At 41.9% G+C, this 25645-nt stretch overlaps 1 protein-coding gene across 1 annotated transcript in view; it reads left to right on the forward strand.

Annotated features, from left to right (window-relative positions):
• Positions 1 to 25645, forward strand: part of NF1 (neurofibromin 1) — a 252880-nt gene that overhangs the window by 210239 nt on the left and 16996 nt on the right. Inside the window, exons 41-57 of the mRNA XM_045299978.1 lie at positions 1708 to 1901; positions 3369 to 3509; positions 3678 to 3957; positions 4403 to 4617; positions 4838 to 4899; positions 5051 to 5165; positions 5797 to 5898; positions 8106 to 8246; positions 12383 to 12509; positions 14406 to 14537; positions 15565 to 15700; positions 18212 to 18369; positions 21598 to 21720; positions 22891 to 23021; positions 23189 to 23289; positions 24346 to 24488; positions 24803 to 24849. Coding sequence (XP_045155913.1) covers positions 1708 to 1901; positions 3369 to 3509; positions 3678 to 3957; positions 4403 to 4617; positions 4838 to 4899; positions 5051 to 5165; positions 5797 to 5898; positions 8106 to 8246; positions 12383 to 12509; positions 14406 to 14537; positions 15565 to 15700; positions 18212 to 18369; positions 21598 to 21720; positions 22891 to 23021; positions 23189 to 23289; positions 24346 to 24488; positions 24803 to 24849 — 2348 coding nt within the window. The remainder of the gene's footprint in view (positions 1 to 1707; positions 1902 to 3368; positions 3510 to 3677; positions 3958 to 4402; positions 4618 to 4837; positions 4900 to 5050; positions 5166 to 5796; positions 5899 to 8105; positions 8247 to 12382; positions 12510 to 14405; positions 14538 to 15564; positions 15701 to 18211; positions 18370 to 21597; positions 21721 to 22890; positions 23022 to 23188; positions 23290 to 24345; positions 24489 to 24802; positions 24850 to 25645) is intronic.

The following is a 25645-nucleotide window of genomic DNA, read 5'->3' on the forward strand; positions in this document are numbered from 1 at the left end:
AAATACAGAATGTAATGATGGAGTGGCACAGTGGCTGAAACACCAACAGTGGAGAGGAGGACACGGGAGTGCGTGGTGTTTCATTCTGCAGTGCAGAGGGGACGCTCTGAGTCGGAACCGACCGACGTGATGGCCCTAACAACAATGATGAAATAAAAGGAAGTCACGTAAAAGGAATTTTTTTTTTTACTTTTTCATTTCCTTAGGTTTTTTTTTTATCCGCTTTTCTTTCCTGTTTTTCTTCCTCTTTTTTCTCTCGTTTTTTTATTGGCAGGAGCACCTTGAGCTCCTGGGAGGGTTCTGCGACCCAAGAGTTAGGTCAGGGAAATCACCAAAAAGGAATTTTATGCTATTGTTGTATCTCTTTATAAGTCTCAAATTATTTCCAGATAAATATGTTAAATGTTTTGGGGTAAATGTTAATTATGGGTGAAATCTCAATGTGTTTAGAGAAATTCTAACTTGTTTGAAAGTCTAAAGATAATTCAGGTGCCCCAATAATATATTAATATTTTCTTTTCCTTTTATCAAGTTTTTTTTTCATTTGCAATATTTCCTTTAATTTATTTTAAGTTCTATACATTTATATGCTACTCATTTTCTTCAACTACCTATTCTTTTTATTTTAATCATTTTATTGGGAGCTCGTACAACTCTTATCACCATCCATACATCCATCCATTATGTCAAGCACATTTGTACATTTGTTGCCATCATCATTCTCCAAACATTTGATTTCTACTTGAGCCCTTGGTATCAGTTCTTCATTTTTTTCTCCTCCCTCCCCTCTCCCCCCTCCCTCTAGAGCCTTGATAATTTATAAATTATTATTATTTTGTCATATCTTACCCACTCCCTTCACCTACTTTTCTGTTGTCCATCCCCCAGGGAGGAGGTTCTATGTAGAAACTAGTAATCGGTTCCCCCTTTCCACCCCACCCTCCCAGTATCACCACTCACAGCACTGGTCCTGAAGGGATCATCTGTCCTGGTTTCTCTCTGTTTCCAGTTCCTATCTTCCTATCTGTACCAGTGTACATCCTCTGGTCTAGCCAGATTTGTAAAGTAGAATTGGAATCATGAGTGTGTGTGGGTGGGTGGGGGGGGGTGTTAAGGAACTAGAGGAAAGTTGTATTTTTATCGTTGCTACCCTGCACTCTGACTAGCTCGTCTCCTCCCCAAGACCCTTCCATAAGGGGATGTCCAGGTGCCTACAGATGGGTCTTGGTTCCCTACTCCACACTCCCCCTCATTTATAGTGATATGATTGTTTTTGTTCTTCAATGCTGGATACCTGATCCCTTCGACACCTCGTGATCACCCAGGCTGGTGTGCTTCTTTCCATGTGGGTTTTATTGCTTCTGAGCTAGGTGGCTTCTTGTTTACCTTCCTTTTACCAAGTTTTCTATGATTTTCAAATGTTCTTACAGTAGAACTCAGTAAAAAAAAAAATAACTAGGAAAGAAAAGGTTTAAAGCGGGAAACTAGAGAGAGAAAACTTTTCCAAAAATGGCTTGCTGGTTGTTCAGATTACTTTCTTCCAGATTTATTATCCTTTTTCTCCATCTCTGTCTTCAATATGTGCCAGATCTCCTTCTCCAGGCTTGACTTTTATTTTTTCCCCTGATCCCTTATTAAAAAATAGCTGTTGATGGAATTTTCCTTGACCTGACTTTGCCCATAGTGTTTTGTTCTGTTGTTTTCCAGGCATTGAATTGAAGCACCTTTGTTTGGAATACATGACCCCCTGGCTGTCTAATCTAGTCAGATTTTGTAAGCACAATGATGATGCCAAACGACAAAGAGTTACTGCTATTCTTGATAAACTGATAACAATGACCATCAATGAAAAACAGATGTACCCTTCTATTCAAGCAAAAATATGGGGGAGCCTTGGGCAGGTATTAAGTTTGTTCAAATACATGTACTACAACTCCTTTGTACGGATGTTTACACTTATTAACCCATTTTGTGTCACACACTGTGCTGGGTACTGATGGTGTAACCGGAAAAGACTGTCCCTTCCTTCAGAAGGCATGCAGGCACCCACTCACTGTTTGATCTAGTTCAGGATGGTCAATGTATGTCTTAAAGCAGGGGTCCTCAAACTACGGTCCGCGGGCCACATGTGGCCCGGCGAGGACATTTATCTGGATCGCCGGGTGCTATTGCTGCCGCTGCCTGTCCTGCTTAGCAGCCAACTCGTCCAGTGAGCATAGGAATTTGTTCATAGTTTTTTTTTAAAACTATAGTCCGGCCCTCCAACAGTCTGAGGGACAGTGAACTGGCCCCCTGTTTAAAAAGTTTGAGGACCTCTGTCTTAAAGTAAGAGAAAAACTAATTATTTAGAACTCTCCTTCGTAAAAGAATTTAACTGTAGATATTTGATGATGTTTCTAGTAATTAGGGCTTTAAAATATATCCTTGTACCTACACCCCATGGGCACCAGAAAAATCTTCAATTTTGAGTTCCAGTATTCATTGATTGTTTTGACATAAAATTGAAAATAAAACCCAAAGCCCTACTACCTTTCTGCCCCTACAGTCCATTCTGACTGATAGTGATTCTCTATAAGGTTTCTGAGGCAGTAAAGCTTTACAGGAGTAGTTAACTTCATCTTTCTCCCTCGAAGCAATTGGTGGGTTTGAACTGCCAATCTTGCAGTTAGCAGTCCCTGGGACTTTTTTTTTTTTTTTAGCATTAGAACATCAAATATTAAAATATAGGATGTAGTGAAACATTTTTTTCTGATAAGAACCATGAATATTATTTCTTTAAAATAAACATAAAGAAGCAGTGCACCTACTCAATGTTGTGAATCCTCCCAGTAATTCAGAGTGCCCTTGGAACCAGGCTTCACCTCTGAGATGTCATTTCCTGACTTGATGGCAGCGAGTTGAGTTGATTGATCATATATCACTGTCTTTAAAGAGCGCAGAGATGCTGTGCAAGTGAACAAAGATTGGATAGATGGATAAATAAATAGATGGGTAGATTTTAAATGTCCTTAACCTGTTTCTAGCTATTTAATGATAGATTTGCTTACTAGACTAGTTGCCATTAAATTGATTCCATCTCATGGTGGCCCCATGTCTGTCAGAGTAGAACTGTGCTCGATTTGTTGCAATGCCTGGTTTTTCAAAAGTAGATCACCAGGTCTTTCTAATGAAGCTTTTGGTTGTACTTGAACCTCCATCCTTTTCAGTAGCAGCCAAATGTATTAACTACATAAAAACTCTTTGTATTTTTAGAGACCCACTGGTAAAATAGGATTATCATCTTTATTAGAGCCCTTCTTGAGTATTATAAATTAAAAATTGAGTTGGCAGAGTAAAGTGTAAATTAATTTTTCCCCTTCTCCTAACAGATTACAGATCTGCTCGATGTGGTGCTAGACAGTTTCATCAAAACCAGTGCTACCGGTGGCCTGGGGTCAATAAAGGCTGAGGTGATGGCAGACACTGCTGTCGCTTTGGCTTCCGGGAATGTGAAATTGGTTTCAAGCAAGGTACTCGCTTTTCCTTTGCCTTCTAGACTGTGGGGCAGTTTATCAGATAGCAGGAGGGTTTTTATTTTATAACTAGTTGTTTTAAAGTTAAGTTGAAGTTTTTTGTGATAGAGCTTTGTTTCATCACCACGTTTGTAAAAATCCTGCCTTTGTTTGTTTGTTTTTAAGGTTATTGGAAGGATGTGCAAAATCATTGACAAGACGTGCTTATCTCCAACACCTACTTTAGAACAACACCTCATGTGGGACGATATTGCTATTCTGGCCCGCTACATGCTGATGCTCTCCTTCAACAACTCCCTGGATGTGGCAGCTCATCTCCCTTATCTCTTCCATGTCGTCACTTTCTTAGTGGCCACAGGCCCACTCTCGCTGAGAGCCTCCACCCACGGACTGGTCATCAACATCATTCACTCTCTGTGCACTTGTTCACAGCTTCATTTTAGTGGTGAGTTCTAAGACTGTAATTGATGTGTTTCACTAACTCCTTTCTCCGTTTGTTTTGTACCACCTCACTACCATGGATGATTCCCCCCCACCCCCCCACTCCATGCATGATTTTCTGTGCTAATTTAAGCCTGCAATAATGATAATGCTTCAGTATCTTCAGAAGGAATGAATTACTTAGCATGAACTGCTATTCCATATCAAGCTGTAAGATTGGGTTTTTGTGCATATTTGTCATGTATGCACTCATAAATTGTCACATAAGCTAAAAACGTAGCATCCGTATGCACTGTTCATCACCAGCACTCATTTGTGTACATGAACATTTTATTTGGGGAGCCTGGTTAAGTAATTTTGATATGATACTCAGATTTTCTCCATTTAAAATAATGAAAGTGAAAAGTGAGTGCCTTCAAAGTTTCTCCTTTATCCCTTTTCTTTCACAGAAGAGACCAAGCAAGTTTTGAGGCTCAGTCTGACCGAGTTCTCGTTGCCCAAATTTTACCTGCTGTTCGGCATTAGCAAAGTCAAGTCAGCTGCTGTCATTGCCTTCCGGTCCAGTTACCGGGACCGGTCTTTCTCTCCTGGCTCCTACGAGAGGGAGACCTTTGCCTTGACGTCCTTGGAGACCGTTACAGAAGCTCTGCTGGAGATTATGGAGGTACATAAGGCACCAAAATAAGAAATCACATGTAATCGTTGGGGTTTTTTTTTTTTTAAATCCACTAGTACTGTATAGAAGAAATATTGGTTCGTTTTGTTTCATACTTAATGTATTTAAGTGAAAACACAAACTGTGTCTCTTGCTAGCATGTGTGCCACTTTATTTGTGTCTAAAAACATTTTTGTCCAGAAATATATTCCAAGTATTCTTTGTTTAGGCATGCATGAGAGATATTCCAACCTGCAAGTGGCTGGACCAGTGGACAGAACTAGCACAAAGGTAGAGCTCAATTAAATTTCAGTTGTAAATGTGCACAGAGTACAGAAAAGCTAGCCATTGCTGCAGAATCAATATTTTGACTTATTTTTAATCTATGTATCAAATACCTATGCAAACATTTCCGTAAATGGTTTGGCTCTTCTCATTGTAGATTTGCATTCCAATACAATCCATCCCTGCAACCCAGAGCTCTTGTGGTCTTCGGCTGTATCAGCAAACGGGTGTCTCACGGGCAGATCAAGCAGATAATCCGTATTCTCAGCAAGGTACCCCTCCCTCCCTCCATATTTGTACCTCCCAAGTTGTGGAAGCACGTCTTTCACTTTTCTAAAGGACATTTAAACTTAATAAAATACCTTGGGGCTTCTTAGTAGACCTTCTCAAAGTGGATTTTGATAATTTATTATGTTTATTAAAATGCTTTAAAGTGAAGAAATTATCTCTAAAGAAGATATTTTAAGAAAACAAATATGAAAAGAAAAAAAATAGAAACATGAGGGGGCCTCAAAAAGTGGGTGGAACGCTTTCATTATCTTTTAACTCCCATTTTCCCATCAACTTTGTGATGTCCCTTCATCTTCATCTTTTTTGCTAAGCAAATCTTAATATTTTTATTAGTTTGCAAAGCATTTAGCATATAGTAAGACTCTAGCCTTCTGTGAAATGATGTAATTTGTGGTTACTATAATAATGCCCGACTTACTCAGCCGGCAATATTTTTAAGAATAAGAACCTAAACTAGCTACCAAGACCACCAAAGCATGGAAAATAATTTTAGCACTTATTATCAAATGAGCTAAATGTTCCTGAAAGGATGCTGAGATTGTTAACAATTGTCTTACCAGTTAATCTTTTACTTCACTGAAAACAAAATGAAGAATTCTGTTTCTCTAATAGGCACTTGAGAGTTGCTTGAAAGGACCTGATACTTACAACAGTCAAGTTCTGATAGAAGCTACAGTGATTGCACTAACCAAATTACAGCCCCTTCTTAATAAGGTAATTACCATAGAGAAGATGTAGGTATTTATTTGGGTATGCATTTCAAATGCTATTTTACTTCAAAGAGCTCAAAATAAGGCTGAGAAGATAGTATTATTTAAAAGCTATTATTAAAGTAGAAATTCTTGTTAAGTTAGGCTGTTTGAAGTCTTTACATTACAGGAGTTAGAAAAGTCACGTTCTCAAGTGTTGTAAAAAAGATTTTATCTCTGAAACAAATTTTTTTTTTCTCATCAGTGCTAAAGGAAAGATAGGCATATGTTCTTAATTCTTATATCCAGTAAATGTAGATTAAGCAGCTGCTGTGTGCCAGGTCAACAGAGCCAGTAAAATTCCCACCCTCACATTCTGGGGTGGGTGGATAATAAAGAAAGAAAGTACATCCTATGCTTGTTAGTAGTCATCCCAAGGAAGTATAAAGCAGAAAAGGTAGACCTTATAATCACATGCGTGTGGGTGCTAAATGAAGGTGATTTCCAAAGGGGGTAAGTTGTGGCCACGTTTGAGGGTGGCCTGAACTCATCTCAGCTCTGTGACCTTGGGAAGGTGCTGTAATGTTTCTGAACACCATGTTGCCACATTGTGTTTGAGCAACAATAGACACCAGCATGGTACCCTCTTCGGAGTTTAAAGATACACGCTTCTATGAGTTGAGTACTAAGAGATAGCAGACAGAAGTGCAGAGAAGTGAAATTTTCTTGTGTTTCTAGTTATTAATCAGATGCGTTTCATCAGTTTTAAATGCTATTTTCCTTCAAAGAATTCAGAAATAACCCTGAGAAGTTATTAAGAACAATCTATACTTAAATTAGACATTCTGGCTATCGAATTGGGCTGTGTGAAGTCTTTATATTAGAAGATAAGGAAAGCAGACAACCGAGAAGTGGGTGAAGGGAGACGTCGGACAGGGCAAGATATGACAAAATACCAATTTATAAACTATCAAGGGCTCATGCGGGAGGGGGGAGCGGGGAGGGAGGGGAAAATGAGGACCTAATGTCGGGGGTTTAAGTGGAGAGAAAATGTTTTGAGAATGATGTACAAATGCACTTTACACAATTGATGTGTGTATGGATTGCGATAACAGTTGTATGAGCCCCTAATAAAATGTTAAAAAAAAAAAAGAAGAAGATAAAGAAAGTAAGTTCTCAAGATGGTTTCCTCATCCTTATAAGCAGAAGGGCTAAGAAATGTGTCCATGACTGCAAGTCTAATCGACGACAAGCCTGTGATTCTAACCCACGTCTGTCCGACTAAAGTCCATTTCTCTTCCTCCATACTACACTGTTACAGAGAACAACCTAAAAATGAAGATTTTTAACTCAGAGAAAAAAGAGATTGCTTTACTGGTAAGAATGAGAGGGGAAGTCTTAAGCAGCAGAGGTACACTGGTAGGATTATACCAGAATGCCACAACAGTGGAGTTAGGGTGGGTAGATCATTCTAGTTGGTTTGGAGAAACCACTCGGGAGCATAGTAGGATGAAAGCTTATAATGATTAGATAGAATTAATCTAGCACTCGTGTTCCACAGAAAGCAGTTTGAGGGACAGCCCCTGGAGAAGGACAGCATGCTCAGTAAGGGGAGGGCAGTGAGAAAGAGGAAGGCCCTCAACGAGACGGACGGACACTGTGGGTGCAGCTGCGGGCTCAGTCTTAGGACCAGTTGTGAGGATGGCACAGGGCCGGGCAGTGTTCGTTCACTTTGTGCTTCAGTCCATGCGCGACCACGGGGCCGAAGTGACTGGGCGATGTCCAGCAACAGCAGCAGCTTTTCCACAGACAAGGCATAGGACCCAAGCAGGACTGAACTCAGCCTGAGGGGCTTCGGGACAATAACCCCCAACATGGAGTCCAAAGAAACTGGAGATGAAAAGAACCCGCATTAGAATTTAAAAGGGTCTTTTAGGACAGGGCCATTAGCAGTAAGAAAGAAATGGCAGGTGCAAAAGGGACTGCTTAGGGAGAATCAGCAAAACATAGCGAATGGATATGTGCCAGTCAAAAGAGATGGTAAGATTTTCAGCCTGGCCAGCGGTCTATAGTTACGCACATGGTAAAACAAGAGCTTATCCGTATCTTTCCTTTCCTAAAAAACCTTGAGTAATTTGGGTGACTTACGGGCTGCGTTTTGCACTGTAGTGTATGTGAACACGATTACTGCCCAGTTCATTTGACTGACCTGGAACGTGCTTCCTTTGCCAGGACTCCCCTTTGCACAAAGCCCTCTTTTGGGTGGCCGTGGCTGTGCTGCAGCTTGATGAGGTCAACTTGTACTCGGCAGGCACCGCACTTCTGGAGCAGAACCTCCACACCTTAGATAGCCTCCGGATATTCAACGACAAGGTCCGTGTGCTCTCCCTTGGGACGACTACGCGATTCACCTGTAGAATGCCTCCCTCGGTGTTTCTAGAATGAAATTTATTTGGAGTATAATTCCTTATGAACAAAACCCCCAAAACTTGCTGCCATCGAGTTGATTCCAACTATAGGACAGGGTACAACTGCCCCTGTGGGTTTCCTGGACCTCAAATCTTTATGGGACTAGACAGCCTCATCTTTCTCCAAGGGGTTGGGATGAGAACCCTTCTTTCTTAATGCACTTTGATTATTTCTGGGGTTGTCTTTGAACAGTGGTGGCTAGAGTGAAACTTAGCTATTGGCAATTAGTAGGTTAAAAATATTTCCAAATGTCATTTGACGTTTATATCTCAAACTTTGGTATTTTCATTGCCAAAACTGTCTAGAAGCAGGAGTCAGTATTGAATCCAGTGGCGCAGGATGTAGATTTACCAAAGCTTCATTGGAAGCTGCCACGATAAGAAGTGATGGGGATCGCTCTTTCATCTTTTAACCACTGTATTGTTTATTTGCTTCACTCTGATGTACTGATTAATTTATATTACCTACACCCTCGGGGCGTAGAGTGTTACACACTGGTCTGCTAACCACAAGGTCACCAGTTCGAAACCACCAGCCCTCTGTAGGAGAAAGGTGAGGCTTTCTACTCCTGTAAAGAGTTATGTTTTTGGGAATCCACGGGGGCAGTTCTACCCTGTCCAGTAAGGTCACTGTGAGTCAAAACTGACTTGATGGCAGTGAGTTGTTGGGGGTCTTTGCCTTTTAGTGGTTTTTGTTTGTTTGTTTTTTGTTTTTTTCCTTCAGTGTTCTCTTATCGCTTTCTGCTGCTGGTGGTAGTGTTGTTACATATTATTAAGTCGGTTCTGAATCAGAGCAACCCACAGTGGAACTGTACAAAGCACTGCCTGGTCCTGCATCATCCTCACAATCTTTCTTACGTTTCAGCCTCTTTTCAGTCCATATGGTGGAGGGACTTCCTCTTTTTCACTGCCCTTCGACTTTACTAAATATGATAGCTTTCTCCAGGAACTGATCTCTCCCGATATGTCCAAGTACTTGAGACAAGGTCTATCATGCTTGCTTCCAAGGAGCATTCTGGCTCCACTTCTTTTGAGACAAATCTGTTTCTTCTTTTGCAAGTCCATGGTACTTTCAGTCTTCTTGACCAGTATCTTAATTCAAGTTCATGGATTCTTCTTCCGTCTTCCTTATTCAATGTCCAACTTTCGTATGCATATGAGGTTGACTGAAAATACCATGGCTTGTCTCAGGTTCACCTTATTCCTCAAAATAACATCCTTGCTTTTCAACACTTTAAAAAAGGTCTTGTGCAGCAAATTTACCCCAGGCAATGCATCACTTGATCTTTTGACTGCTATTTCCATGATAATTGATTGTGGATCCAGACAAGAAAAACCTTGTCTACCTCAATCTTTTTGTCATTTATCATGATGTTAGTTGTCGGTCCAATTGTGAGGATTTTGTTTTCTTTTTTTAACCCTAAATTATTATCCATACTGAAGGCTGCAATCCTTGATCTTCATTAGCAAGTGCTCAATCCCTTTCACTTTCAGCCTGCAGGGTTGTGTCATCTGCCTATCGCAGATTGTTAAATAAGCCTTTCTCTATTCCTAATGTCTCATTCTTCTCCATTTAACCCACCTTCTTTTATTATTTGCTCAGCAGGCAGATTGAGTATATATGGTGAGAAGATACGACCCTGGCACACACCTTTTCTCTTCTGAAACCATGCAGTGTTCTCTTGTTCTGTTTGCACAACTGCCTCTTGATCCATGTACAGGTTCCACATGAGCAGGATGAAGTGTTCTGAAATTCCCATTCTTATCAAGGCTATGCATAGTTTGTTAGGGTCCATGCAGTTGAATGCTTCTTGCACAGTCAATAAAGCACAAGTCAGCATCTTTCTGGCATTCTCTGCTTTCAGCCAAGACCCATCTGACACCAGCAGTGATATTCCGTGTTCTAGGTCCTTTTAATCCAGCCCGAACCCCTGACAGATCCCTGGCAGTTCACTGCGGCACCTGTTGTTGGATGATCTTCAGCCAATGTTTACTTTCATGTGATACTAATGATTCATTTGAGTTGTCTTTCTTTGGGATGGTTACGCCCATGGATTTCTTCTAGTCACTCGGCCCAGTGGCTGTCTTCCAAGTTGCCTGGCATACATGAATGCGTGCGTCTAGTGCGTCATCAGCTTGTTGAAACCTTTCCATTGGTAGTCCATCAAATTTTGAAGCCTTGTTTTTGGCCAATGCTTTCGGTGCAGCTTAAACCTCTTCCTTTGGCATTGTTGGTTCGTGCTTACATACTACCTCTTGAAGTGACTGGTTATAACAAGTTCTTTGTGGCACAGTGACTGTATTCTTTCCACCTTCTCTGATGCTTCTGGCATCCTTCAATATTTTGCCCGTAGAATCTTTCAGTTTAGCAACTCGAGGCTTGAATTTTTTCTCGAGTTCTTTCAGTTTGACATGTACTGAGCACATGCTTCCTTTTTGGTTTTCTCACTCTTTGCACATTCCATTACAATATCTTACCCTGTCTTCTCCAGCTGCCATTTGGAATTTTCTGTTCAGCTATTTCTTCTATTTGTCTTAGGTACTCTGTGTGTATGAGCAAGTTTCAGATTTGCCTCTGACATTCACTTTTTCTTTCTTTCCTATCTTTTTAATAAGCTTTTACTTTCTTCATGAATAATGATCTTGATGTCACCCCACAGCTCATCGCTTCTTCTGACATTAGTGTTTAGGGTCTTGAAAGTCAGGTGCGATCTACGCACGGTCGCATTGTGACTCTTGTGGACTTGTTTTCATTTTCTTCAGCCTCACTTTGAACTTACATGTGCAGTTGATGATCTGCTCCACAGTGGGCTCCTGGCCTGGTTTTAGCTGCCTGGCATTGAGTTTCTACATTATCTCTTCACATAGATGTAGTCAAGCTGATTTCTGCGTATTCTGCCTGGAGAGGTCCGTGTTGCCTTTTGTGCTGTTGAGAAAATATACTTGTGATGAGGAAGTTGCTGGTCTTGCAGAATTCTAGCATATGCTCTCCAGCTTCATTTCCTTCACCAAGGCCATATTTTCCTTCATCGTTGTTTCAGTTTTTGTATTCCAATTGCTAATAGTTATTAATGCATCTCGAATGCATGTTTGATCACTTTCTAACTGAAGATGTTGGTAAAAATTCTTCAGTTTCTGCATCACTAACCTTAGTAGTTGGTGCATACATTTGAATAATAGTTGGATTGATTGGGTTTCCTGTATACTGATATTATCCTATCACAGACAGCACTGAACTTCAAGGTAGATCTTAAAATGCTCTTTTTGATGCTGAGTGCAACACCATTCCTCTTGAGTCTCTTGTTTCCAGCATAGTAAGCCATACAATGTTCTGATTCAGAATGGCCGGTATTAGTCCATTTCAGTTCACCAACACCTACATGTACATCTGTATGTCTTCCATTTAATTTTTAAAGGCTTCCAATTTTCCGAATTCATCCTTCATACATTCCAGGTTCCAATTATTAATTGGTGTTGGAAGCTGTTGCTTCTCATTTTGAGTCATGCCCCATTAGCAAATGAAGGTCCTGAAGGCTTTAGTCCCACAGGCTTTCCTCCATCCACATCATGAAGGTCAGCCCTTCTTTGAACTGGCCGCCCTTCCTCAGTCATTTTGAGTGCCTTTCGACCTGCGGGCTCTTCTTCTCCACCAGGTCTGCTGATGTTCCACTGCTAGTTATGAGCTTTTCAGCGCCTGGCAGTGTTTTGATGCTGTCCACCAGGTTTTCAGTGGCTCACTCCTTAGCAGTGGATTGCCTTTTCCTTCTTAATAGTCGGTCTTGTGTCTGGAAGCTCCATTGAAAGCTCATTACATTGGGAGATCCTGCTGGCATTTGAAACACCAGTGACACGGCTTCCAGCAGCACACAGCCATCATAGTACCACAGACTGGCAGACAAGTGGTGAAGACAGTAATCTCTCAGTTTGAAAGAAATGCTTCCGTGTTGATTGTTTGAACTCTTGCCAGCTGGTTAAGCACATACAGTCATAAAGCTGTCCTTTAAGGAACTCCATCAGCCATTTCTGACTGTCTTTTCGTAGAGTCCAGAGGAAGTGTTTATGGCGATCCGGAATCCTCTAGAATGGCATTGCAAGCAAATGGACCATTTCGTAGGACTCAATTTCAACTCTAACTTTAACTTTGCACTGGTTGGACACCTCCTAAAAGGTACAAGTGTTATGTTAGAATATTTTTATTAAATACTATCAAGAAGCACAGAGATAATGAAAATAAATCAATTTAGAAGTAATTTGGCTTAATGTATTACTTTAAATGCAAAGTATTCTGCTGTATGGGGTTATGTTATTTGAGTAACTTATATTGGAAAATGTTTTCCTAGAAATTTGATCACACCAGGAGAGAGAAGGGATAAGTTATTCAGTGGGGAGGGAGGAGGGCATGGGGAAAGAAAAAGAACTGCATATGTGGAGGGTTTAACAGGATATTGTTGTTGATTACATTTCTTGAAATGGGCAATATAAACATATAGTATGTTTCTTTAAACACACCCCCCCCCAAAAAAAATCACTCTAGATTTCTTATCCCTCAAACTTAAATAGTGTTCTGAAGGGCTTTAAAAAAAACAAGAAGAGGAAAGATACAATTGAAATGAACTTTGGAGTCTTTCATGACAAGCAAACAAAAAAGAAGTTTGATCACAGATTATCTTCAGTTTGTTTCTAATGAACTACGGCTCAATACTATTGACAAAAAGAACTTCACCTTTCGATACTTCCTTCCACCCACCCTTCTTCCAGTTTTCTGTATTGCTTGTAACAAGTGATAGCCACCAATCTCATGTCAGTGTTTACTTCCCTAACAGCTTCACTCCTCATTGCTTACTTTGCTTGTCACAGCTCTAGCATATTAATGCGGGGGTAGTCATGGCCCATGGGACATAGAGTGTCACCTACATTTCTGCCTTGGAAATTTTGTGAGAAGTGCGCTTACCTCCCCCACACACACACACACTTAAAATGTACACTGCCATCTGGTGGGGGCTTGTATAACCATGTGACTGAAGAAATGTGCCTCTTCCTACCAACCCAGCACAAGACTGTATATCCCACTAATTGTATGAAAAATGCACATTACCTCAACAAACTTTGTTTTCATTCAAAATTCCTTTTATTGCTGAAAACATATGCCTTAGACTAAAGATTTAAAACAGAAAAGAGCCCTGTCTTTTGAGAGAAGGTTGAGAGTTAGCAGCATGGGTGCCCCTGTGGGGCAGAAGGATGAGTAAGGCAATGCATGCACGAGGGGATGGCATCGTCCAATCTTCTTTTTTAAATTATATATTGGGAAATATTTATTGCTAATTACAAATAAATGAAATTTTGTCTTGAAGCATGGTGTAGCATGGGTCCAATCTTCTTAAGCAACACCTGACATGGTCCCAGTGGAGAATCACGCTAACACCTGAGGCTATTGATTTGTATCAAGTTAAATAATTGGTAGGGTTCCTGAGTTCTTCCCTACTGTACACACAAATCCACCACTGTCTGAGTGTATACATTCAATGTTGCCACTGCGCAAATCCATAAGATTTCTACAAAAATACTGTTAATTTTAATCCCTAAACTGCATTGGGATACTTTTAGTTTGAAATCCCATATTTTACAATGGAGTAGCATTAATGTGTACAAGCTAACTGAAGGTCAAACTTACCCTCTAGTCAACCCTATTCTTTACGCTCTTAGAACATACATTTCTTATATCATTAGCAATTGAGAAAAGCGCTTTCTTAATAAAAATAACGAAATAAACAAAAGCAATCTGATGGTGAATTCCAGCACACACATAATATAAATTTTACTCCCTGCCCTGTACTGCTTTGAGGAGTAGAGGTTCAGAAACAGCAGCATCTGCCCAAGTCCTTTTTCCCCGGAAACATAATTCTGTCCTACGCATGCTGGATACTTAATCATTTATGTACTTGAGTAACTGTTCACCGGAGACAGGAGTTATCCCTTGTACTTTAGATACACGAGGCACAGAATACGAACTCAACAGATAATGTGTTGACATAATGGATTGACTTGTTCGTTTTCTCTTTCGCAGGGTACAGGCATCCTTCACCTGCCATTGTTGCCAGAACAGTCAGAATCTTGCACACGCTACTCACTCTGGTTAACAAACATCGGAATTGTGACAAATTTGAGGTGAACACCCAGAGTGTGGCTTACTTAGCAGGTAAAAATGCAACGTAGATGAAATCAAGCTGGCAGCATCTATAGCTAAGCCTCATCACAAAGATAGATACCTGTGGCTCCTTTGGCTGGTTTGGGGACCAAGGGTAGTGTTCACAGGCCAGTCCGGTCGGTCGTAGGTCCTACTGTTGAAATGCTTCAAAGTTCTCCCAAAACACGTTTCCTTAAGAAGGAATTTGTATTACAATTTGAAACGAATTATATTTGTCATTCTTAAGGAAGCTAGAGTGGCACCCAGCTGTCTGTCGTAAAATCTGAGCATCTCACGCAGGTGCCCTGAGCCCCTAGGCAGCTCTCCTGAGTCAGCCATGCTCCTCTGAATTGGTCAGCCTTGCTTTTTATGCTTCTCCAAATGGACGGGCTGTTTTAAGCCAATCTACTTGCCATCGCCTATAAGTGACTTCCTGCCTCTTTAATAGTCATTCCTGATGCTGTTTATTCTACCTGGAATGGCTGCCTCACTGAGCCTCCCCATCCCATTACCCTTCCCTACATGCTCTCACCTGACCCGTGTTTCTCTCCTCGGCAGCACTTAGTGTAATGTATTTCTTTAAAATTGTCATGTAATGGAGAGTGCTGCTTCCCAGTTTAGCCTACCTCAGTTTGTGAGAACTTTTTGTGTGAACCGTTTGACCTTGGGTAGATCATGTAACACCTTAGAATGTTTTTCATTTAGAAATGAGCTTTATTCCTACTCTACCTACTTTTTGTGTTGAAATCAGCTATGTATTTAAGCCCTTGACAAGTATGATACTTTTTATTGGTTTTGAATTGTTTTAATGTATTTCATGTTTATGTACAGTCTTTCAGAGTACGCCATAAACCCCTTAAGGTAAGCAAGTCTACCCTACGTGTGTCTTACCTCCTTACGCCTGACCCTCTGTCAGACTCTGGACTCACATCTTTAGCACCCGTTAACTACTACAGGAGGCTGGAGGAAATGGACCCTTTTTCAAGTCATGCTTTTGGTTTATTAAACTTTCCCTTCTGTCGTCTTTTTTCTCGCTTAGCTTTACTGACAGTGTCTGAGGAAGTACGAAGTCGCTGTAGCCTAAAACATAGAAAGTCACTTCTTCTTACTGATATTTCAGTGGAAAATGTTCCGATGGATACTTATCCCCTTCATCATGGTGACCCGAGTTATAGGTGAGCAGACCTGTTCTCGTACAAATCTCACTTTTCCAAGCTAGTGGAGGAAAACTGTAGTGTAATCTAAAATATAAAGGGGACTTAACGATAATCTAAGGAACTCTGGTAGCGCAGTGAGGTAAGCATGGGCTGCTAACTGAGAGGTTGACAGTTTTAACCCACCAGCCACTCCATAAAGGTTTACAGCCTCAGAGAGCCTAGGAGCAGCTCTTCTTGTTTGAGGGGTCTGTGTACATGGAAATGGACTTGATGGCAGAGGATAGTAACAGCGAGATCTAGAAAGGGTGTGGAAATGAAAACTCATAAAGTCACAGTGCTTGATGGGGGCTAATAATGGAAAGGTGTCCTTGTCTTCGTCTAATGGGGCTTATGTTAACATTAGTTTGCCGTTCTGAAGCACAGCTCAGTTGAATAGGAAAACACATTAGTGACCTTGGAAATACTAGACTGTAAGAAAGGGCCAGGGAAGAAACGAACATGAAATACAAGTCACATTAACAAACTATGTATAAATTGTTGAATGGAACACTTAAGTTTGCTCTCTCAATTTTCATGTTCGCTATGATTTTAAGAAAAATGTAGGCCATAGGCTTAATGAAAACAACTAAGTTACACTGATTTGTAAGAAATACATGCCACTCTAGTTGTTGTATCTACGTATATCATCCAGATGGTATTAAATTCCCGTTGGTTCACAAAGAAAATGTTCTACATCCTACTTTGGTGAGTAGCAACTGGTTTTAAAATTAAGCCCATAAGCAACCAGCTGAGGGGATAGCTATTGATCTCTCCCGGTCCAGAGGCAAATACATTAGTGTAAACTTATGCTAACAATTGAAGACAACATGGAAATAATTAGTGCAGTAGACTTATGGATTATATAAACATCAGTCTTCAAACCCTGAGGCCAGAAGATCTGTGGATGGTGCCCCACTACCGCTACCAGGTGCTCTGAAAGAGATCACTTTAGAAGATCCCAAATAGAGAAATGTGTAACAAAACTCAAAATCATAAATATAACCCGGCTTACTGGAAAGATGAGACAGGGGAACCCCTGAGACTAAGGCCATTAGTCGCCTCTCGGGTCTGGAAGTGAACTCCCCCTCCATGGCTCAGATTTCAGCCAAACAATAGACAGGTCTGTAGGAGGAACAGTAACACTAATGGAGTGTGCGCACCTCAGAACAAACACCCATCTGAGATGAACAGGGCAGTGTTCACCCAAGGACAAAAAGCATAAGGATTAGGGGGGGAGAAGAAAGGGAAATGGGAAACCACTGAGAGGGTCGCAATGAACTGAATGTAAAACTGATGGATGAACTACTCCGTAAACTTTCACCCAGTTCACAATAACAAATTGGAAAATAATTTCTGATAATACAAATTTAGATGATTGAATCATCAAATTATACCCACTGGGATACCTGGCTTGGGATGGTACGTTTTTCACTGTGACGTGGCACTTTTATGAAAAACCAAACCAAACCTGCTGCCATGGAGTTGATTCTGACACATAGCAATCAATCCCTTACAGGGTTTCCAACACTACAAAACTTTATGGGAACAGATAGCCTTGTCATTCTCCCAAGAAGCTGTTGGTGGATTTGAACTGCTAACTTGCTATTAGTAGCCCAGTGCCTAAGCCACAGCACCACCAGTGCTCCCTGCTAGCAGTATCATTTGGGGACTTTATAGTTTCAATTGAATGAAAGAGTCGCCATGGTCTGAGTACAGTGTTGAACACAGAGAAGCGTCTTCTATTTGTAGTATGTAACTTAGCAACATCTGCTTTCTGAGTTTTGAAAAAGCCTTCAACAATATTCCACTGAGAATGGAACAGTATTTGCAAAAGTGTTTCCAGGCATATCCGGGTTTTTTTGATGGTTTTATTCCTCAGTCAGGCGCCCTGGTGGTGCAGAGGTCAAATGTTCAGCTCAACTGGAAAGTCAAAGCGTCAAAGCCATTCAGTGGGAGAAAGGTGTGGCAGTCTGCTTCCATAAAGATGGCAGCCTGGGAAATCCTAAAGGACAGTTCAGCTCTGTCCTGGAGGGTCCCTGTGAGTCGGAATTGACGCGAGAACCTTGGGTTTGGTCTGGTCTTCAGGTACCGCCACGATTCTATTGTCTTCAGGAAAGAAGCATCTGTCCCTTTCGCTATGGAAGGAGAAGGTGCATTCGCCTGTGCTCCTCTGTCAAAGTATAAAATCGAGGTTGATTTTCTTAATTGTTAATGAACATGAAGTTGCCTATTTCGACTTGATTTGCCCAGATTAAAAAAGCCGTGTAGGCCGGTCCTGTGCTGCAGTCAGTAAGTACGAAGTAAGTGCACAGGGCGTGATGACGGCGGGCTGCTGGGCTTCCTGGGGTGCGTGAGGAGCGTGAGGCTCAAAGCCTGTGAAGAGCGGCTTCAAGATGGCCTTGAGAAAGGGGACTATTCAGAAGGAACAAACAGTGGTTTGTACTTGTCATTGTGTTTGATTAATTTCTGTTGATTGTTTTACTCTCTCAGGACACTAAAGGAGAATCAGCCATGGTCCTCTCCCAAAGGTTCTGAAGGATACCTGGCAGCCACCTATCCAACTGTGGGCCAGACCAGCCCCCGAGCCAGGAAGTCCATGAGCTTGGATATGGGGCAGCCTTCCCAGGCCAACACTAAGAAACTACTTGGTTAGTTCCTCTCCAGTTATAGACAGTTTCATTGGTTTGTTTAGTCTTAATTAGAAAAACCAAATATTTCCTTTCACTCTTGGAAAATTATTTGAAAATGTTGAACATTGTCAGATTTTTCTGTTGGATTTGGCAGACTTCAGGGCCATCTATAAAAGCATTTGGAAGCTCAGTCAAGATGCAGAAGTGAGAGTGCGATCTGGAGGTGGTCTTTTCCTGGTTCGTAGACGGCACACACTGTGGTCCTCCTGGTGTGTCCAGTCTTGGCCAAGCGCAGGGGACGGGGAGAGACCTCACATGCCCCCAAGAACGGAAGCACCTTGCAAGGCCTTGAACGATCTGTAATCCCAAAGTTGTTATCGGAAAACAATGCACCAGTGTAGTATGAAGCTGTAAAAAAACAGGCTTATCTCTTCTTTGACAAGACAAAGTGAAGATAATAAGTTTTTAGAGTATGGTCAGAAAGTAGGATTCTTGAAATTGATGCTCCCTTCTGTCAGCATTTGCCAGTGAGGAGCTCGTCTGAGATGCTGCCGAGCTCTTTTCCCTTCTCAGCAACCGACCCACATCCCCTGCCCACCAGCACCAGCACCTCGGAGGAAATGCGCAGGTGCTCCTACACGCCTTTGGCTGAATTTTCCGTTACGGGCATAATCTGTGGTGATTAGTAGCGCAGTGACCAGACTGCATGGCTCAGCAAGCCTTGTCTTTTTGTGCAGCCATAGTTGGGTTCCTTTAGGTATTGGGAAAACACGTTCTCAAGGAAGCCAGGGAGCAATCAATCACTGAACTGTAGTTAATAATATGCCCATAAACCATGAAAGAAAGAGAAGCCATGCATGATAATCACTGGGGCTGGTCACAAAGCTCTGTTGCCTTTTGTTTAAGTTTTCTTCTGTTATATTTTACCATGAGCTTCTGGGAGTTTCCTGGTTACTCTGTGTCTTGATATTCTGGGTTTCCTGCCAAGGAAGTTATAAGTGAGAAACTAACCTCAGAGAAAATCCCAGTTTCAAACTCATTTCCTCCCCCCACCTCCCACTCCCCCGGTGCTAGGTGAAAACAGTATGGCCTCCTCTGCCCTGGAAGAACCCATGATTGGGCAGCTAAGACTTCTAATTAGCTGATGACAACAGCATCCTGGTGCCATTAAAGGAGTATGGATAGCCGTGGTGCTCAGGGACAGGCAACTGAGGATCAGGAGAAACTCGGAAAAGCTGCAGAGCGGAGATAACAGTTGGGCTGAGTCTTTAGATGTAACCACTGCTCACCAGGTAGACAGGGGCTAAGGAAATGTTGAGAACAGAGGAAGAGCAGGAATAAAAGAGCAGGAAAGGCAATTGGCACATAGAGTAAGATGTTATTTGTACCTGGATGATGGAGACGAGTAGGAAACGCAGTGTGAGGAAGATTGGAACTAGATTGTATAGACTGCTTTTTCAAAAAAATGGATCTTTTGTCCATCAGAGATCTTTAAACAGAGGAGGGACATGGCCAGACGTTAATTTCAGGAAAGCTTTTTCTGGAAGCAGTGTGGGGAAATAGGAAGCAATTTTTGACAAGGGGGTAAATTAGGGTGTTGGTTATTTGCACTTCTGAGGACAGAAAAAGAGAATCAGCTGTGGGGCTCTCCCCAAGGTTCTCAAGGGGACCCTGCAGCCTGAGGGGGCTGCGCGCACTCCAGTAGCTGCAACCACTGTGAACTCGTGGTGGGGGCTGCTGCCATCGAGCCAGCGCATGTGACCGTATGCACAACAGAAGGAAACCCCGCCGGTTCGTGCCAGCCTCGCGCCAGCCTCGCAACAGTGCCCATACTTGAGCCCAGGGATGCAGCCACCATGTCAGTCATTCTCCTTGAGGGCCGTCCTGCCCTCCACTGTGCCTCTGGGAAGGAGTACACTTTACCTTTGCTGCAGCAGTCAACCCGCCACCCCCATGATGGGCAGGCAAGAACCATGGGAGAACAAAGACCAGAAACCAGCTTTGAGATTTCTGAAGTCAAATAGATGAGACTTAGTTCCTGACTGATAAGTGGTCAGGTATATCGAGTTCGGGAAGAGCGATGTAGACACGTGGCACATGTCAGTTCACCAGCTCATGGTCATTGCAAGATCCCACGTGACAACTATCTAAAGCAGCAGTTCTCAACCTGTAGGTCGTGACCCCTTTGGGGGGGGTGTTGAATGACAACTTGTGGGTCGTGACCCCTTTTGGGGGGTCGAATGACCTTTTCACGGGTCGCCTGAGACCATCAGAAAACACATATTTCCACTGGTTGGGGGTCACCACAACATGAGGAACTGTATTAAAGGGTCGTGGCATGAGGAAGGTTGAGAACCACTGATCTGAAGCTAAGTAAGAAAGAAGAATGGGGACCACAGAGAAAGTAAATGTAGAATATAGTGTCCTGACCTCACGCAGTATGGAATGCATCAATTGTTAGAAAACCTGAATTTTTAATTGGATCATTGAGTCCCCAGCCCTGTGACCTCAGGCCAATCACTTAACTGCTATGTTCTTGCTCTCTTCAGATGTGCATGAAATGAAGGGGCGGGGCGAAGTCAGGGTTTGTTCTTACAGCTGTGCCAAGAAGTTACTGCCCTGGAATGTAATACAGAAGTTCCAAATAATCTAATTTTATTTCTTTTACCTTCAGTAAGGAGCAAGGTATTTAAAACACATAATTAAAGAAACTCAAAGCCAAAGTGAGAGTGAGCACTCTTTTCCAAGCATCTCCCGGTGTAACTCGTTAGTACTTCGTCACTCAAATTGTGTTTCAACGCTTGAAGCATTCAAATTAAACTCTGATTTTACCCAAGTTTAGAAATTCCTTATCTATTACTGATGACTAATTCACAGCACCAGCAGGATTGTTTAACATGAAAATGCTATTCAGACATAATTGATCTTGGCGATTTAGCAGTGCAAACCCCTGTATTTATTCCCGTAATGCTCTTGCTGTGGAGTTTGGCTTACCTCCAATTTAGCTAATCTGATCTTGGTGTAAAATGGACCAGTAAGGTGTATTCTAACCTCAAAATGGAAAGCTGTGTGGCCACAGCCCTTTGAAGGATGGTGAAGGAAGGGGAGTATTTCTACTCAAGTCTGGGTTCTTTGAGCCTTTACGTGATCGCTTGAACACTGCATGTCCAAACATTTTCTTTTAAACTATCCATATTCATAGATACTGGTTAATTAACTTCCGTATTCTGTCATTTTCATTTATAGGAACAAGGAAAAGTTTTGATCACTTGATATCAGATACCAAGGCTCCTAAAAGGCAAGAAATGGAATCGGGGATCACAACACCCCCCAAAATGAGGAGAGTAGCAGAAACTGATTATGAAATGGGTGAGAAACACAGTTGACTATTGATCTAGACAATTGAAAATACAAGGGGGCTTCAAACGGTTTATGGAAAAATGGACTTAAAAGATCCTGGAAATTTTCCACCAATTTTTTTTTTCCCACCAATAATTTGAAGCTCCATCGTAACATGTGAGGGATCGTATTAAAGCCAAGCTTACTTTTCAACCATTTCTTAGAATTGTTAGGGGGGAGTAGTGAAATATTTGTTCTTTTCTGAAAGTTAAGTTATACAGTCCTTAAAATGACAATTATCAAATCTTACCATAGTGAATGATAGGGGGGTTGCGGAGTGGAGATCCAAAGCCCATTAGTAGGCCACTGGAGATCCCCTTGCAGAGGGGTCTCGGGGAGGAGACGAGCCAGTCAGGGCGCGATGTAGCAACGATGAAAAATACAACTTTCCTCTAGCTCTTAAATGCTTCCTCCCTGCCCCCGCTATCATGATACAAATTCGACCTTGCCAGTTTGGCTAGACCAGAGGATGTACACTGGTACAGATAGGAACTGGAAACACAGGGAATCCAGGGCTGATGATCCCTTCAGGACAGTGGTGTGAGTGGCGATACTGGGAGGGTGGAAGGAGAGTGGGTTGGAAAGAGGGAACTGATTATAAGGAACTATATGTGACCTCCTTCCTGAGGAACAGACAACAGAAAAGTGGGTGAAGGGAGACATTGGACAGGGCAAGATGAGACAAAATAATAATTTATAAATTATCAAGGGCTCATGAGGGAGGGGGGAGCAGGGAAGGAGAGGAAAAATGAGCTAATGCCGAGGGCTTAAGTGGAGAGGAAATGTTTTGAGAATGATGAGGGTAATGAATGTACAAATGTGCTTTACACAATTGATGTATGTATGGATTGTGATCAGAGTTGTATGAGCCCCTAATTAAACAGGGGAAAAAAAGACAATTATCCTGAAACCTGGCTAAAAGTTACCATGATGCTATATTATACCACAGTGTAAACAACTAGCCAGAACTCTTTATGTAGGTATGTGGTAACACTAATGTTTCTGTTGCTATTTAAAAGTGTCTACTAAAAAGAAACTGAATTTTAGAATTATCGAAATACGATAGCTGACAGGTGACATGGTATCCAATCAGTGTGTCTAACAAGTACCGCTGCCTGCGTGACCCCTCTCTTCCTGCAGAGACTCGGAGGATTTCCTCATCACAGCAGCACCCCCACTTACGGAAAGTGTCCGTGTCTGAATCGAACGTTCTCTTGGATGAAGAAGTGCTTACTGATCCGAAAATCCAAGCCCTTCTTCTTACTGTACTAGTAAGGTTTATTGCTTTTATCAGGCTTGGTTTTGTCTTGTAGAAGTCGACTCCTCAGAAATCCTCACCTATTAAATATATGAAAGTACCAATCTTCTGCTTCCCCCCGGTTTAGCCACAAAGTAAAAATGTTGTGTATTACTTGTTTTTGCTTTTGCTTCTTGGCAGGCTACGCTGGTCAAATACACCACCGATGAGTTTGATCAGAGGATTCTGTATGAATACTTAGCAGAAGCCAGTGTCGTTTTCCCCAGAGTTTTCCCTGTTGTGTAAGTACCTCTTTTCATTTTTAATTAACTCTGTACCTGTCTTGAAACCATGTGCTTTGACTTAGGAAAAATACTACCCAGTAACATTCACTGGTTGTAAATAGGGCGTACTGAGACACTGCAGTAGCGATTTCAGCTTCTCATTAGTGGGGCCAGAGGTGACTAAAGATAGTTTTAGTCAATGCATTAGGAAGCTTCTTTCTTAATTGCTTTCCTTAAGTGGTTCATGCTCATGATGAGCATGGTTCACATCCTCATGGTACAAGCAAGCCGTTAGACAGCTCCCTGTAAGTCCGCACACCTCTCTGGCTTCTCTACAGTAGGGCTTTTGTATTTCTCTCTCCATAGCCGAATACAGACAAACGTGATCTAGTGGAGAGGTGAATGTTCCTTTCTCTGAAGGGCTGGGACAGCATTCCCCTCAAAGTACTGTTCAGATCTGAAGAACCCAGAGACACCTGGGAAGTTCCCTTCCTGTCCTAGGCCCTCTGGGCTGCACCATTCTTTCCACGTTTTTTGGTTAATCTCATTGAAACATTGCAGAATGTTATGTCATTACTGCTCAGTTATTTTTTTACTAATGCACTATATAATTTGATTTGAAGTAATTACTTTCTTAAGTCTGAATTGAATCATATCTTCCATCCCCTCCAAACTAATTTTCCTTTCCTTATTTGATCTGATGAAGCATTTATTAAGTACTGACTAATATTAAATTTCGCTTTCCCTTCCTAGGCAACAACAACAGAGAACAGGAAAAAAGCGATCAAACACATGCTTAAGTGGCAGGCAAAAGCCAACCTGGTCTAGGACAGAAACTTACCTTACACATAGCTTTGTGTCCATCCTGGTTATCTTTCTCATCTTCTTTTCCCTGACGACTGAAAGTAAAGCAAAGACAACTGCTTGCACACTCATTGTACAAAAGCCTCAGAAAGCGAAACGCACTCATCTCCCTTTTGGTCACATGGTCCAGGGGAATATGATAATATGCTTGTAGTGTATATCTTTTTGTCCTCCTCTTCTGAAAAGTGTGTGTGGGCGTTTATTTTTTAGGCACAATTTATTGGACTCTAAGATCAATACCCTGCTGTCATTGTGCCAAGATCCAAATTTGTTAAATCCAATCCATGGAATTGTGCAGAGCGTGGTGTACCATGAAGAGTCTCCACCACAGTACCAGACGTCCTACTTGCAAAGTAAGCAAGCATGTCGGGAGAAGGACGGCTGTGGCGCTGACGGGCGTGGGCTGCTGATAGCATGCACGGCACTAGAGGAGTCTGTCCACGCCTCCCTCTTCAGTGCTTCTTTTCATTGTGTGGGCAGTAAGATAGCTGGCTGACCGCTTCTTTTCGTTTTGTTTCGTTTTTGACATTGTGATTAAATACTGAGTGTATGTTAAGTGACTTCCAGTATGCTCTGGCCCTGTCCTAAGATAATGTTTTCCTTGTGGCTGTACAGTTTATTTCTGTTGAGATTAAGAGATGTAAGAGTAACATTTGATATGTTGCAGGTTTTGGTTTTAATGGCTTGTGGCGGTTTGCAGGACCCTTTTCAAAGGTAAGGAAATATATTTTGCTTTGTATCACTGACAAAACAGAAGCTTTGATCCACAAAAGTATGTGGACTTTAGGGTTAGGCAGTAGGGTGAGACCTGAATGATCCACACTAAACCCAGAGAGCTGTTTATCAAAACTGCTCCACCACAAGAGTCTCCAGAGGGGATGCATCTTTGATCTGCTTCAAGTAAACTTGTGTGACCATTTTTACAAAAATAACTCAGTTGCAGCTTGCCTTTTCAGAAGGGTGCGACAAGCCTCTGTAAAATGTCTCTGCCCTCAGTCTGAATGTGTCTGATAGGTCAGTGCACACACTTAACATATCATTGAAGAAAGGAGCATTACTTATGATTAAAATCTCCCTCCTGAAAACATTTTTCCCTCCCACTTGTTGGATTAGATCTGTCCGTCCCTGAATGTATCGTCAGTTGCCCCTGTCCAGTTTACTCTTTGATTGGCATTAGTTGCCACAGTGCCTATAAATATGTTTTTAACTTAATTCTTTTCTTCATATGCAGTCTCTCTCCAAATTGATTAAGGTTCCTTGAAGGCAGGACTTCTGTTTCTTCCCCACAGTTTCTAGCACAGTATTCTAGATCTACACCTTGTTCTCATTTTTAAGAATCGGGAAGTCAGCTTGTCATTTTGTTTAGTACACGAATTCCTGGATTCTCTCTTGACATGCAAGAGCTGTCACTAAACAAGTGGGCCTGGAGTTCCAGAACTAAGTAGGTCTGTCCTGCAGTGGCTGTGGTCATTTGAAGAGCCAGTGGCCATCAGAGCCCCTCCCAGTGTCT

Source organism: Echinops telfairi, unplaced genomic scaffold (genome assembly GCF_000313985.2).
Source record: "Echinops telfairi isolate 266 unplaced genomic scaffold, ASM31398v2 ScPeMD7_7458;HRSCAF=8496, whole genome shotgun sequence".
NCBI lineage: Eukaryota > Metazoa > Chordata > Mammalia > Afrosoricida > Tenrecidae > Echinops > Echinops telfairi.